Consider the following 15,135-nt stretch of genomic DNA (forward strand, 5'->3'; position numbering starts at 1 on the left):
CTCGACCGAGTTCTCTACTTTCTAAAGATCAGTTCCCTAGATCATTACAGACTGATTATTTTTTTTTAAAGCCCAGGGAAAACATTGAAAAAGACACTGGAATGAACATAAGCTAGAGACAAGACTATGGAGACAGCTGCTCCTAGTATCTTCATTTGCCCTGTCGTGAGCATCACGGATGCAGCCGTAATCACCCGTGTGTGAATCAGGGCTCTGGGCATCAGCAGTTATGGCTGACACTTGCTTGGGAACCACACACTTGGAATTATGCTCTTGATGTCAACAGCATGATAGTGAATATGTTATCATCAGGAAAAGTAGGCGTAATGGTTTGCCTCCAGTGGAAATGCTAGCACGCACCTCCTAATGATGGCTCCAACCACAATGGATTGGGATGAAAAGGAGAGGCTTTGAAGCTGTTCCAGTGAAAGTACAAACACCAGCACTGCCTGAAGAGTGGGTGAGGCAGGTGAGGAGGAGTGCATAGGTGTGTGAAGAGCATGGCAGGTACTCACACATTAATCCAAACGGTAGTGGGATTATTTCATGGAGAGCTTCCAATGTATGAGGATTGGGAGGGCCCTCAGAGACCATTCGGCCCAAAGCCTTCATTACACAACAGAGGAAGTGAATGTTCAAGATGCTAGGGAACGTTGTGGCAAACACAGGGGTGGGAGTCAGGCCTCCCAACATTGGTCCATTCAACCAGTGTGCATTCATTGAGTGCCAACTGTATGTCTAGCACAGACGAGCACAAAAGATGGCAAGAGGAGACAGAGAACTAATTATATCTCAATTTTAAAATTGGTAAAAACTTCTGGAATGAATGTGTGACTGCTGTACTATGGCAGCCAAGAGGCCTCACTCACTTTGTTTAAAAATCTCATTCAAGGGCAGCCCGGGTGGCTCAGTGGTTTAGCACTGCCTTTGGTCCAGAGTGTGATCCTGGAGCCCCCGGATTGAGTCCCACGTCGGCCTCCCTGCATGGGGCCTGCTTCTCCCTCTGCCTGTGTCTCTGCCTCTCTCTCTGTGTGTCTCTCATGAGTAAACAAATTTAAAAAAAATCTTAAAAATAAATAAAAATCTCATTCAAGGTTGAGGCACTTGGCTGGCTCAATCAGTACAGCATGTGACTCTTGATCTTGTGTGTTCAAGCCCCACTCTGGGTGTAGAGATTACTCACAAATTAAAAGAAAAAATCTTTTAAAAACCTCCATTAGAGTCAATATTGGTACTTGGACTTTCTTCCTTCAAATTGAAGATATCACATAATCATTCCTTTGAGCCGAGCCTGACGGTAGTCACTGCCCTCCAACCTATATTGACTACCTTTCTGGTTTCTATCTAGAAGCTGAACAGACCAGAATATAGGAAAGACATGTGTGAACATTATATGTCATTCTGAGAACATGACTATTCAGAGGTAATATAGCCCAGTGCCTGGCACAAGAGGGTTACCCAAGTATTTTAATGAACTAATATCCCTACAAATAAACACATGAATCCTGCCCAAATCTAGAAAATAATTTAAACCAGTAAAAAAACACACACCAAAAAAACCAAACAGAAAACACTGGATAAGAATACAGAACTTTTAGTGTTTTAATTTGAGTTAGTAATTCAATCTCTACTCAAGGATGATCTGGCCCTATCTTGTTTCCATTTTTCAGAAGCATCTCAGATTTTCCTTGTTTGCATGTCCCATGTTCTAGTTACCATTGCCCTGTGACACATCATCTCAAAACTTAGTGGCCTGAAATGGCAACAGTCATATATTTTGTGGGGCAGGAATTTAGGAAGGGCTCCACTGGGTGGTCCCATCGCAGAGTCTCTCATCCTGGTACCTCAGATGGAGACTGTCGGAGGAGAGAATGGGACATGAAGAGCTAGGGCAGCTGGACGTTGCTGGGCATTGTTCTTTCTTCTTCTTCTTCTTCTTCTTCTTCTTCTTCTTCTTCTTCTTCTTCTTCTTCTTCGTCTTCTTCTAAAGATTTATTTACTTATATGACAGAGAGAGAGAGAGAGAGAGAGAGAGAGGCAGCAGAGGGAGAGGGAGGGGGAGAAGCAGACTCCCCACTGAGAAGGGAGTCAGATGTGGGGCTTGATCCCAGGATCCTGGGATCATGACCTGAGCTGAAGGCAGATGCCGAACTGACTGAGCCACCTAGGCACCGCTGTTCTTGCTTTTTGGAATCTCAAGTCCTCTCAGGAAGTAACTAATGTGGTCTCAGGGCAGTTGAACTGCTTACATGGCAGCTTGGGACTCCAAATGAGAACCAGATAGGAGTTGCATCCCTTTGTATGACCTGAGCTTGAAAGTCACAAAACATCATTAATGCTGTGGTCCCAAGCACTCCTGGATGGAAGGCATGTCATTGTAGGAACGGCATGTGAGATGGGAGATAATGTCATAGCTGGGTTTGGAAAATTGTCTACCAGATTGTTTAACAGTTTCTTTTGATTTGTTTTTGTTTTGCTTAACTCAGCTCATAGGCAAATTAGAACTGACCTTTGGACTTGTCTGCTCTGGGTTTGCTAGATCCAATGGCAATCATAAACCATAAATATAAATATAGGATTATTCAGGTTATCTGTTTCATCCTGAGTGAGGTTTTATAGATTGTGTCTTTCAAAGAATTTGCTCATTTCACTTAAATGATAGAATTTATTGGCATAAAATTCTTCCCTTAGTAGCCTTTCCATGTTTATGAACTCTGTAGTTATGTTCACTCATTCCCTGGCTATGTGCTTATCAGTTTTATTTATCTTTTTGAAAGAATCAGGTTTTGGTTTCATTGATTTTCTTTCAAAACAATAGTTTTCCAGATTTCAATTTTCATTGATTGTGGCTCTTATTCTTCTTTCTTTTCTTCTGTTTTCTAGGTTTTTTTTTTTTTTAAAGATTTATTTATTTATTTGAGAGAAAGAGAAAGCATGAGCAGGAGGGGCAGATGGAGAGGGTGAGAGAACCTCAAGTGGACTCTACGCTGAGCAAAGTACTTAAGGTGGGGCTTGATGTTGCCACCCAGAGATCACAACCAGAGCTGAAACCAAGTGTCAGACGATTAATCAATTGTGCCACCCAGAAGCCCCTGCTTTTCTAGTTTCTTTTCTTTCTTTTTTTTTTTTTTTTTTAGTTTTTATTTATTCATGAGAGACACAGAGAGAGAGAGAGAGAGAGAGGCAGAGACACAGGTAGAGGGAGAAGCAGGCTCCTCACACGGAGCCTGACGTGGGACTCGATCCCAGGTCTCCAGGATCACACTCCCAGGCTGAAGGCGGCGCTAAACCACTGAGCCACCCAGGGCTGCCCTCTAGTTTCTTAAAGTGGAAACTTAGATAATTGGTTTGAGTACTTTCTTCTTTTATTTTTATTTTTTCTTCCTTTCTAATAAATATTTATATATATAAACATATATAAAAATAAAATATTTATATTTTATATGAAAATTATATGTTTTCCTGAAAGAAGTATCTTAGCTGTCCACAAATTTTGATATATCATATTTTCATTTTCATTCAGTTCATAATACTTCCTGACTTCCCTTCATGATATCTTTGACACAGAGATTATTTAGGAATGTGCTGTTAAATTTTCAACTCTTACAGACTTGAGGCTATCTGGTTGTTATTGATTTCTAATTTAATTCCTTTGTGGTCATAGAATATACATTGTATGATTTCCACCCTTTTCAGTGTATTGAGACTTATTCCATGACCTAGAGAATGGTCAATTTTGGGAGGTGTTCTATGTGAACTTGAAAAGAATGTATATTCTGCTATTGTTGGGTATATTCTATCAATGTCATTAGGGAAAGTTGGCCGACCTTGTTCACATCTTGTTCACATCTTCTATATCCTTCTGTATACCCTCCCCCCACCCCACCCACTTCTCCAATCATCAACATTCTACACCAGAGTAGTACATTTGTTACAATCCATGAACCAAAATCAACACATCAATGCATGACAAGATCACCCAAAGTCCATAATTTACATTAGGGTATACTCCTGGTGTTGTATGGGCTTTGACAAATGTATAATGACATGTATCCACAATTATAGTATCATACAAAATAGTTTCACTGCCTTAAAAATTCCCTATGCTTCCCCATTTATCTCCCCTTTCCCCAAATACCTGTCTTCATAGTTTGCCTTTTGCAGAATGTCATATATAGTTAAAATCATACAATCTGTAGCCTTCCAGGCTGGCTTCTTTCTTAGTAATATGCATTTAAGATCCCTCCATGTCTTCTCTGGTTGATAGTTCATTTCTTTTTTTGTCCTGAATAATGTTCCGTTGTTGGGGCTCTGGGGTGGCTTGGTTAGTTAAGTGTCTGACTCTCAGGTCATGATCTCAGGATCATGAGATCAAGCCCTGCATCAGGCTCTGCACTGGGCTTAGAGCCTGCTTAAGATTCTCTCTCTCTCCACTTGCCCTTGTTCTCTCTCTCTCTCAATAATAATGTCCTATTGTCTAAATGTAACAGTATATTTATCCATTCACCTACTGAAGGACATCTTGATTTCTTCTAAGTTTGGCAATCGTAAATAAAACTACTACTATGCAGGTTTTTGTGTGGACATAAGTTTTCAACTCATTTGGTTAATGTCAAGGAGCATGATTATTGGATCATATAGTAAGAGTGTTTAGTTTTATAAGAAATTGCCAAACTTCGCATTCTCACCAGTAATGATGTGAGTTCCTATTACTCCTCATTATTACCAGCATTTGTTGTCAATGCTTTGGATTTCCATTATTCTAATAGGTGTGTAGTAACAACTCATTGTTTTCATCCTTCTAACTTCTCTGTCATTATACTTAATGAGTTTCTTATAGACAACATTTAGTTGGGATTTGTATTTTTATTTACTCTGATGACCTCTGTTTATAAGTATAAATTTATGTTTAAGATGATCACCTATAGGGTTAGTTTATTTATTTTTGTTTGTCTATTTTTTTTAAAGATTTTATTTATTCATAGAGACACACACACACACAGAGAGAGAGAATGAGAGAGAGAGAGAGAGAGAGAGAGGCAGAGACACAGGCAGAGGGAGAAGCAGGCTCCATGCCTGATGCGGGACTCGATCTGGAAATTCCAGGATCATGCCCTGAGCCGAAGGCAGACGTCCAACTGCTGAGCCACCGAGGTGTCCCTAGGGTTGAGTTTAAAGCTATAATCTTGCTATTTCTTTTCTATTTTTTTCTATTTTTTTTTATTTCTACCCTTTTCATTTTTTCTTTTTGATGAAATACTTTGTTATTCCATTTAATCTTAATCTTAATCCATTTAATCTTAATCTTAATCTTAATTATTGTTTTATTAGTTGTGCCTCTTTTTTTTTTAGTGGCTACTTTGGTGTTTATAGTATACATCTTAAAATGTATCATAATCTACCTTCAATTAATATGACACCACTTCATGCATTTATGAGGACTTACAACAGCATACTTCCATTCTTTTCTATCAGTCTACGTACCATTGTCATACGTTTTATTTCTTTATATACTATAATCCCCATAACACATTTTTACGCTTTTGGATGTTTTCCTTCCTTTGTATAGATCAAAATTTCTGTCAGCTTTAATAAGTAAAAATTACTTATTTTGCTTTTATTTTTCAGAGGTATTTTTGGCAAATACAAATTCTAAGTTGATGGGTTTTTTTTTCCCCAGCCATTATTTCCTAAAATTGTTTTTCTGTTATCCCTCCCTCTCCTCTCCTTCTGGATCTCTCACATATGTATTAAGTCATTTGGTATTGTCTCCCAGCTTACTGATGCTCTGTTCATTTTTTCAATCTTTTTCCTTTCCATTTTTCATTTAGGATAATTTCTTATTGCTATGTTCTAAAATGTACTGGTCCTTACTTTTGCAGGGTCTCATCAGTTTATCTCACCTAGTATAGTTTTCATTTCTCCAGAATTTTGACTTGGGGTTTTATTTTTATTTTATTCTTTTAAGATTATTTATTTTTTGAGGGGAGGGACAGAGAGAGAGGGAGAAAAAGAATCTCAGGCAGATTCCCCACTGAGTGCAGAGTCTGACACAGGACTCTATCTCACAATCCTGAGATGACCTCAGCGGCCCATTGATTTGGGGTTTTAAAACTTTATCTCCCATTCCTTCATTATGGTTATGTTTTCCTCTACTGTACATACACAATTCATTTTTAAAAGATTTCATTTATTTCACAGAGAAAGAGCACAAGTAGGGGGAGCAGCAGAGGGAAAGAGAGAAGCAGGCTCTCAACTGAACAGGGGTTCGATTGAGCCCGATGTGGGGCTAGATCCCAGGACTCTGGCTGGGATCATGATCTGAGCTGAAGGCAGATGCTTAACTGACTAAGCCACTCAGACTCCCCACACAGCCTATTTATAATAGTTCTATTAAACATATTTATTTACTAGTTCCATTATTGCTTTTATTTCTAGTTCTATTTCTATTTTTTTCCTGGTTAAGGGTCATAATTTTCTGCTTCTTAATATGCCTGATTATTTTATATTTTATATTGGATGGTAGATGTTATTGGTTACTGGATTTTGTCATATTGCTTTAGTGATAGATTATCAGTCATGGAATTGATTTACCTGGAATAAGTTTGATTTTTTAAATATATTTTTAAGAGTTTATTTTTAAGTAATCTCTACACCCAGTGTGGGGCTCCAACTTAGAACACCAAGAACCCACAAAAAAAAAAAAAAAAAAAAAAAAAAGAACACCAAGATCAAGTGTCATATGCTCTACTACTGACTGAACCAGCCAGATATCCCTGGTTTAATCTTTTTGAAGCTCATTTTTAGGATTGACTACACTGGATTCAGGGCTTATTTGGTCTCACTACAAAATTAATGCCCTTCTGAGTACTGTATCTGGTGCCCTGGGTATTAGATCTTTCCTCCTTGGCTGATGGGGACACAAATTATGCCCAACCTCCTTGTAAGGTCGTAGGATTGTTCTGCTACTTCATTGTCAATGGAAGTGAAAATGTGAAAACATTATTTTTTTAGCATGTAAAAAGAACAAGTCTCTATGCCTCTGTTGAAGGAGAATTATAACACGGTTACTCTGGCATAGAGGGGACTAATAGGAAAAAGACAATGGACTATAATACAAATATACTTTAAAATTAAAAGCATTAACAAGTTGCCACGAAAAATTGTAGCCTGTTTCCCCAAATCAGTGCCATCATGTAGTGTTGTTCAGAATGAAGATACAGTGGGGATAGTTGGCTTCAGTAATTATTTCTACTCATGATTAGGAGCCTGAAGATAGGAGAGTTGACTTTATCATAACCTACTAGGAATATGCTGTATAGTAAAAGATTACATAAATAGTGTAAAAAGTCTATGAGAAAATACTAACATAACCCTAAGAATTAAAAGAATTGTATCCTTAGCATCAGGTATTTTGTAAAATTAAAGTATCAGATTGATTGCTGGGCAGTCTTCCTCCCAGAGTGCAGAGATCTATTATGTGAATCCTGGCTGATCTTCACAACGATGAATTCTCGTGGTGGAGAATTTGGGAAATTCTGCTACTGTGGATCTTTCTGGTTGGCTAGAACAGTCCTGTGAGTAATCTGAAATATTTAGTTTCCCATGCAGAAAAATCTACTGGCTGTGGAATTTTGAATGAAACTAAATTCATAAGCCCATTCTATATTTATTAGTCCAGCCTAGAATTCTGAAGGTTACCTTGTCATCCATTCTATCTGTCTGGGAATTTTTAAATTCCAACTTCTTATAATAGAGCTGGACGGAAACTATGAGGCTAGGTGAGGAGTCTATCTGAGAAGGTGTTTGCTCCTTGGTATAAAAGAGGCCATTCAGTACCAGATGTTCATTTCTCTGTAAAGGAAAAGCTGGCAAAAGAACGACTGCCAAGACAGTAATATGTTTTAGCATAAGAATTTATCTCAATACTAAGATGCTCATTGAACATCTTTTTGTTTTCGATAATAAAAATTTGCAAAATATCTAAATGTCTAAGAGGGAACTGGTTAAATAAATTATGGAATGTCTGTATGATGAATGTTTAATGAGATGGAGACCTATCCATCTATCAATCTATCAATCACATGATACTTTTGTAAAGGCCTATCATTTTAAACAACTGATGACGGTGTTTGTTGCCAATAATATTTGACCTTTCAAGTGAAATTAGAATTTCGGAAAACTTGTAGTTGTCACCTACAGCTTCACCGCTTCCCCATACTTAAAAAGACATTTCTGATTAAATCAATGGTGATATTAACAAATGTGAATTTGGGGTATTGTATAATGAGGTCTGTCAACATTTGGAAGACACACATAACACAGCGACCCAATGTTTTCCAAATGATCAATACTCGATGTTAAAAATCATGCCTTGCTAAAAGACCCACTCGAAGTGCAAGATAGATTAATGGATTTAATGTAACAGAATTAGGAAAAGCTGATTATATGGTTTCAGATTCCACAAGGCAACTAACCTTTTAGAAACTACTTCTCAGGGTGCCTGGGTGGCTCATTCAGTTAAGTGTCTGACTTCAGCTCAGGTCATGATGTCAGTTCAGGGTGACCTGGGATCAAGCCCTACATCAGGCTTCCTGCTCAGCGGGGAGTCAGATTGTCCCTCTGCCTCTTCCACTGCTCATGATCTATTGAATAATTAAATAAGATCTTAAAAAAGAGAAACTATTTGTTGCATTTTTATGTGGAATCAAAGAATAATGCCCACATTTATCTGAAAATCTATTAAAATATTAAAAATATTCTTCCCCTTTCCTATTTGTGTGAGGTCAGATTTTCTTCATACAAACCAAACCAAACCAAACCAAACCAAACCAAACCAAACCAAACACCAAACAAATAATAGGTACAACACATTGAGTGCAGAAGTAGATATGAAATCTCTAGCTTTCTTTTATTTGGCCAGGTATTAAGGAGTTTGCAAAAATTTAAAATAACACACTTCTCTAATTTTTAATTTTGGAAATATATTTTCATAAAAACATGCATGAATTTATTAATATTTAAAAATGGTTTTAATTTCTACTTTGTTAAATATCAACTGATATCATACAGAAACAAAAGCTCTCAAAGTACTTTTAGGATTCCAGAGAGGTCTGGTGACCAAAACTTTTGAGAACTGATAACCTTGGTAAATGCTGTGTAAATCTTCAAGTGGCATAGTCCTTGGCACGACACATATACTAAAATGTGTGTTGAGTGCATAGATTGATGTGTGAATCAGCGGAGGAGCTGAAAAGTATCCCCGCAGCTCATAGTTCAGATGACTAACCTGCTCCCTAAAAGTCCACCTATGATACTGGGCTTTTCCAATCTTATCCATACTCTGCTTAAAAAACAAACAGGGCAGCCCTGGTGGCTCAGCGGTTTAGCGCCGCCTTCAGCCTGGGGCCTGATTCTGGAGACCTGGGATCAAGTCCCATCTCAGTCTCCCTGCCTGCTTCTCCCTCTGCCTGTGTCTCTGCCTCTCTCTCTGTGTTTCTCATGAATAGATAAAATCTTTCAACAAACATACAGTATTAGGATCTATATAAAGAGTAGTTCCACAACCTAGACAATATAGAAAGGGTGTCAAGAAAATAAGACAAGTTTGGGGTACATGGGTGGCTCAGTCAGTTGAGTGACTCCTGGTTTCAGCTCAGGTCATGGTCTCAGGGTCATGAGATCCATCTGTAAGTCGGACTCTGTGCTGGGCGCATAGAGCCTGCTTAAGATTCTCTTTCTCCCTCTCCCTCTACCCTCTCCTCCTCACGTGCACACACTCTCTTGCCCTCAAAAAAAAAAAAAAAAAGGTTAATTCAGGCAAGGTTTTTGTTTTTTTATTTCAGGCAAGGTTTTAAAAATGTCTAATTCTAATATTCAAATACTGGTGCATTTAAAAGCAATAGAGGTGGTGTTTCTCAGAAATCTAATGCTATGGTTGTGTATCCATATTAAAAGGAAAATTTTTGGCAGGGGGGAGGCGTTAGGATATCCACTAATTATTCTGAAAAAGTCATGACAGTGTTAGCGTATTACTAAAAAGGGAGGAAACTAGTCACTAAGAAAAAATGGAAGCAGGCCACAGACTAGGTACATGCAGGACAAACAAATATATCTGACCAAAAGCCTTAAATGCAGAATACATAAAGAATTCCTATAAATCAGAAATAAAGACAACCCAATAAAAAGTGAGCAAAACACTTGAGGACATTTCACAAAATATGTACAAATGGTCAACAGGCAAATGAAAAGTGATGTTCAACTCATTAGTCATCAGGGAAATGCCAATTAAAGGCACAAGATATCATTACACATCCACCGAAATTGTTAGAATTGAAGACTGACAATCAAATATTCAACCAAATATTGATGAAGACTCAAAGCAACTGAGTCTCTCATAGGTAGGGGTGTAAAATCCTACAAGCATTTTGGAGAACTGTCAGTTTCTAATAAACACACAATGATCTAGTACTCCAAGGTATGTATCCAAGAATGAAAGAATATGTCCACAAAGACTTGCAGATTCACAGTAGTTTTATTCACAACAGCCCCCAAATTGGAAACAATCCAAATGTCTACTAACAAGAGAATGAATAAACAAGTTTGTACAATATACTACTGCTCATTAATAAAATGGAACATATTACTGATATATATGCAACATGGATGAATTTCAAAACCTTATGTTGAGAGAAAGAAGTCAAAAGCAAGAAAATCGTATATACTGTTTGATTCCATTTATATGTTCAAGAACAGGTACAAGTAACATACGGTGATGGGAATCATGGTGGTTGCTTCTGGGGTAGGAGCGCTGACTGCAAAGGGGCCGGGGGAGCTTACTGCATTCAGGCCATGGTAACGGTGTATACATTTGTCAGGACTGGCTGTTTGGGTTGTTTAAACTGGATTTAAACCAGTTAAAAAACAAACAAACAAAAAGAAAGGTACTGATAATGAGCTCTTAAGCTAAATGATGGGCACACAGGTATTGTTCTTTAATTTGTAAACACATGCCACATATGCTTCATTCTGTGGATTAACAGCAAAATTTCCTTCAGAAGTGGAGAAAAAGGTGGCTACCTAAAAGCTTTTTATCTAGGACTACTCAGATATGGCATGGCATATAAGCTTTTTGTTTTGTTTTAAAGCACTTAAAAAAAGTCATCAATAAAGAAATGTTTCATAAATAATCATAAATTCTGTGTAACTAATCGAACTAATACAACTGAATCCCCATGCAATCAAAGATCATGTTCATCTTTAGATAATGTTATGTGCAATTTTCTCTAATGGAGAGATGCACATGTATAAAAAATTTACACTATTTGCAGATACTTTATAGCATTTAACAGTCACTGGAAAAGTCTTTCTACATGTATTTTCCACTGTTTTTAATGCTAATACAATTCTACATGTTTTTGCCATATTAAAGGAACTATTTAAACTTTATTTGCCTCCGTTTGTTCCATGAACTCTGGTGTTACTGACTGGAAATATTCTGGGTAACTACTACTGTGGAGGCTCTGTTACTCCATTTTAGGTACATTGGAGACTACAGTGTCAAGAAGCCACCAAGAAAATAAATTACAAGACATTTAATTGATTAAACTTCACACAAGCTTTTCCAAGGATTAATATCTCTTGTATCAATCTTTTTACCTTGTTTGAAGATTTTTTAAATATCATGAAAACACTCTTTAAAATATAAGAAGATAAGACTAGCTCATGAGTTTTAAAGCCAATTTCCTCTATATAATATTTTGGGGTTTATGTATCAGGATACCAGAAATAGAATAAAAAATACTTTCTGGTTAATTAAGAAAAATACATATTTAGCATTGCACTCAATTTCTAGCATAAGTGTATAATTATTGGCAGTTAAAAATGAGCCTCATGAGATCTTTGCTTGAGATTTTTGTGGTTATGAAGTTTGCAGCATATCTAACATTTAAAATTCACTTTAGAGACCTCATTACTGAGCTATTTTTCAGAGGCTGTTTCCCTAAAATGAGTATTTCTGTAATTTTGCTACTGCCCAGGTAAACATTAGTGTTTGGCTTAGAGTCACATGGGAGTGGAAAGTAAAAAAACAGTTAGCACACATTTCACTCTTATTTTTTTCTATAAAAATATAACTCTTTATTAAATAACATGCACAAATATCAACTAGTCATTTATTAAACAGATATGATTTAGAACAAGATTTAAAGAAATACAAATCCTTAGGTACAATTTAGTATCTTGTTCATGATATTTGAAGATATTTGAATAGTTTAAAAAAAAATCACTGATTAAACTAACCATCCTTTATTTCTCTTTCAGAATCCTAAATCTTTTTAGGTATATACCCCATTCCAAGATTATTTTAGTCTCAGAGCTTCAGGATATCTTTAATATCAAAAGCTCTTAACTACTTACTTAAGAATAAATTCCACCAAGAAGGCATTCACTTTTAAGCTATCCATTTAGCTTTGAGTCATTTTACAAAGGAAATCTGCAGAAGCAGAATCATGGCAGAGAGGCTCCAGCAACTTGAGGTACCATTGAAGAGGGTGAGAATTGGGGTTAGTATTTAAAAAGCTGGGACAACTAAAACATGCCAGATTCCTGTTTGCTTGTTTTTCTTCTGCAGCTTGTTCTGTTAGGCCAAACAGTGATTTTCCCCCATTTTCCAGTTGGACCCTCAGAACAAAAAGCAGTATAAAATTACCCCTCTCATATTTTTAATGCTCAATAATCTGGTTTTTTCTTTTTAGGCAAAAGTATAAACAAAATTTGCATTGAGTTTTTCATATTAAAAAGTATTGCTTTTATAAATTAGCTTTTAATGTTCCCAGCCTTAATAAACTTAACTTCAACAAAACCAGTGCTTCAAAATCTACCCTGCCTTTCCTGGCCCCATTATCCAATAAAAAAGGCCCAAATCTCTCATCTAAGTTTCTAAAGAACACTACATCCAACCTTTATAATAAAGTTCTTGCACTGTGTATCTTTTACAGTGCTGCTTTATTGCGCATGCCAAGTACAGTATGAATTAAAATATAAATTGACATAAAAATTCAAAAATCCCTAAGCTTAATATATACCTTTGCACTCAGAAACTTCAATTTTTACATTCTCTCCCATTAGCTGGGATTTCCAACTTGCTTGCTGAGTTTAAGTCACTTTATTCCTCACATATATCTTTTAACTTTTCTCTATCAGAATAAAAAATGTCCAGCATTATTTCATAATTCAAGAAAGTATTGTGGAAAGTTCTGTAAATTTTATCTCATATACTTATGTTCAATTTTACATATAACCTAATTTTCCTTTCAAAAATGTTTTAATAAGTTTAGCGGATTTCAGATCTGAAATATTCCTGATTATTTAATCTACCTCATGTTATAGGACAAATGACTTTTTCTAAGTATATTGCTAATTATTTTATTAAAAACAGCATACCAAATCTTATTTTAACTATAAAATTCTGAAAATTATATGTTTTGCATCTTGATACAAGGAAAAAAATACAACATATTTATCAGTTTTTCATAAACATTGAAGAGATTGATCGGAATATGCCTGTTTCTTGTACTTATTTTGACTACCGAATATCTCTTTTGATTTGAGTACTCAGTTTGTATTTTAAAAGTGCAAAGGTTATTAAGCTTAAAACATTATATTTAAGCAATGTAAAAAAGTTTTACAATGATTTAACATGACCAATAAAATTTATTAAACATATTTACATATATTCACAGATTCTTTCATACTTGAGTATTAAAATAGACATTTACAATTTCAGAATTTTCATTCAAAGGCATTTTGGGAGAGGGGAATAGGTTCTATTGTGAGATGAAAAAAGAGCTGTTTCTTTGCATGACTAATTCTAAATAATATGTCCGACATAGTGAGTCATAGGTACTATCCCAGGAGACTGGCATGAAACACCCTACACTACTTTAGGCATCGCTTATGGAGAGAGTTAAATGATAGGAAGCATGCAGTACAACTAAGTCACAACCTTTACAGTTATGGTGATGAAAACAAGCTAACTCAAACGCATGCATGCCTTATTTAAAAGTTTCGCTACCTGTATACACTACTACTACACTCCATACAAACTACAACTTTGGTCCAATAAAACATTAGACACAACAGCTTTACAATTATTTTTTTGTACATGTTCTGACTACCAATCCCTTTGTATACATTTTGACCATTAATTACAAGATTTACATCTGCACAATATGTATAAAATAAGTTATTAAAAAGGAAGACAATATTAAAACTTTTGAAAAGAAAACTGTACAATTAATTTACAGATATAATAAACTGAAGAAATTTTGTGCCAAGTTTTTCTTCCACATTTAGAAACTATTTGGTAGGAACTGAACCTTTTAGTTTACCAATATATTTTAATAAAACTTGAAAGACACTGGAATACTAGTGGTTATCTTGTTACTTAAGAGTGCTAACAACTTCCAGTTGCTGTTAGATTCTCAGCTTTTAGAAGATCTACCACAGTCTGCCAACATGCTCTAATGCAATAGTTACCTCTCACCAATATAAATAATAGATTTCAGTTAGAAACTGTTTGGATCTAGGATCCAAAATAATTCTTTTTTCATTTTTTTATAAAATGACAGTGTTTACTACATAACCAATTTTAGTCAAACTTTACTAACAACTGTAAAGGCATAATATCAGTATTTTTCTCAAAAGGCAGTGTTCCACAGTTTAATACTCTTGAGCCCCATCAGTTTAAAACACCACCACCGGAAGGAATGCTGCTATTATATAGGAGTTAATTCGAAGTCATCGTTAACATCGACAAGGGGAACATAAAACTCCTGGATTTCATAAATGCTGATAGACTTGTAGGTGGCAGGATCAAGTTCCTGGAGTTTGAGCTGCCATTCTAATCTCTGGACGGCATTTAAAGCTGCAGCTTCATGTTGTTGCCTCATTAAAAGACAGGTCTATTGAGAAGAAGAGAAGAGTTATCAATTTTTGTTAAATTTGCTTTGTTTAAAAATTAATCTCATCCATAGTTTCTTTAGTGATTAAGTTTTTGAATTACATATCCATTTCTGCTTGACCCTGTCTGTATCTATATGCCAACTATTTCCATGTCTGCAACTTCACGAGTGT

At 36.0% G+C, this 15,135-nt stretch overlaps 1 protein-coding gene across 9 annotated transcripts in view; it reads right to left on the bottom strand.

Moving 5' to 3' along the window:
- Positions 1-10,515: 10,515 nt before the first annotated feature.
- Positions 10,516-15,135, bottom strand: part of ANKRD12 (ankyrin repeat domain 12) — a 125,302-nt gene continuing 120,682 nt past the window's right edge. For all 9 annotated transcript variants that reach the window (XM_026005945.2, XM_026005946.2, XM_072734892.1 and 6 more), the window contains one exon: positions 10,516-14,963. In XM_026005945.2, coding sequence (XP_025861730.2) covers positions 14,778-14,963 — 186 coding nt within the window. In that variant the 3' untranslated portion in view covers positions 10,516-14,777. The remainder of the gene's footprint in view (positions 14,964-15,135) is intronic.

This window comes from Vulpes vulpes, chromosome 13 (genome assembly GCF_048418805.1).
Source record: "Vulpes vulpes isolate BD-2025 chromosome 13, VulVul3, whole genome shotgun sequence".
Classification (NCBI taxonomy): Eukaryota; Metazoa; Chordata; class Mammalia; order Carnivora; family Canidae; genus Vulpes; species Vulpes vulpes.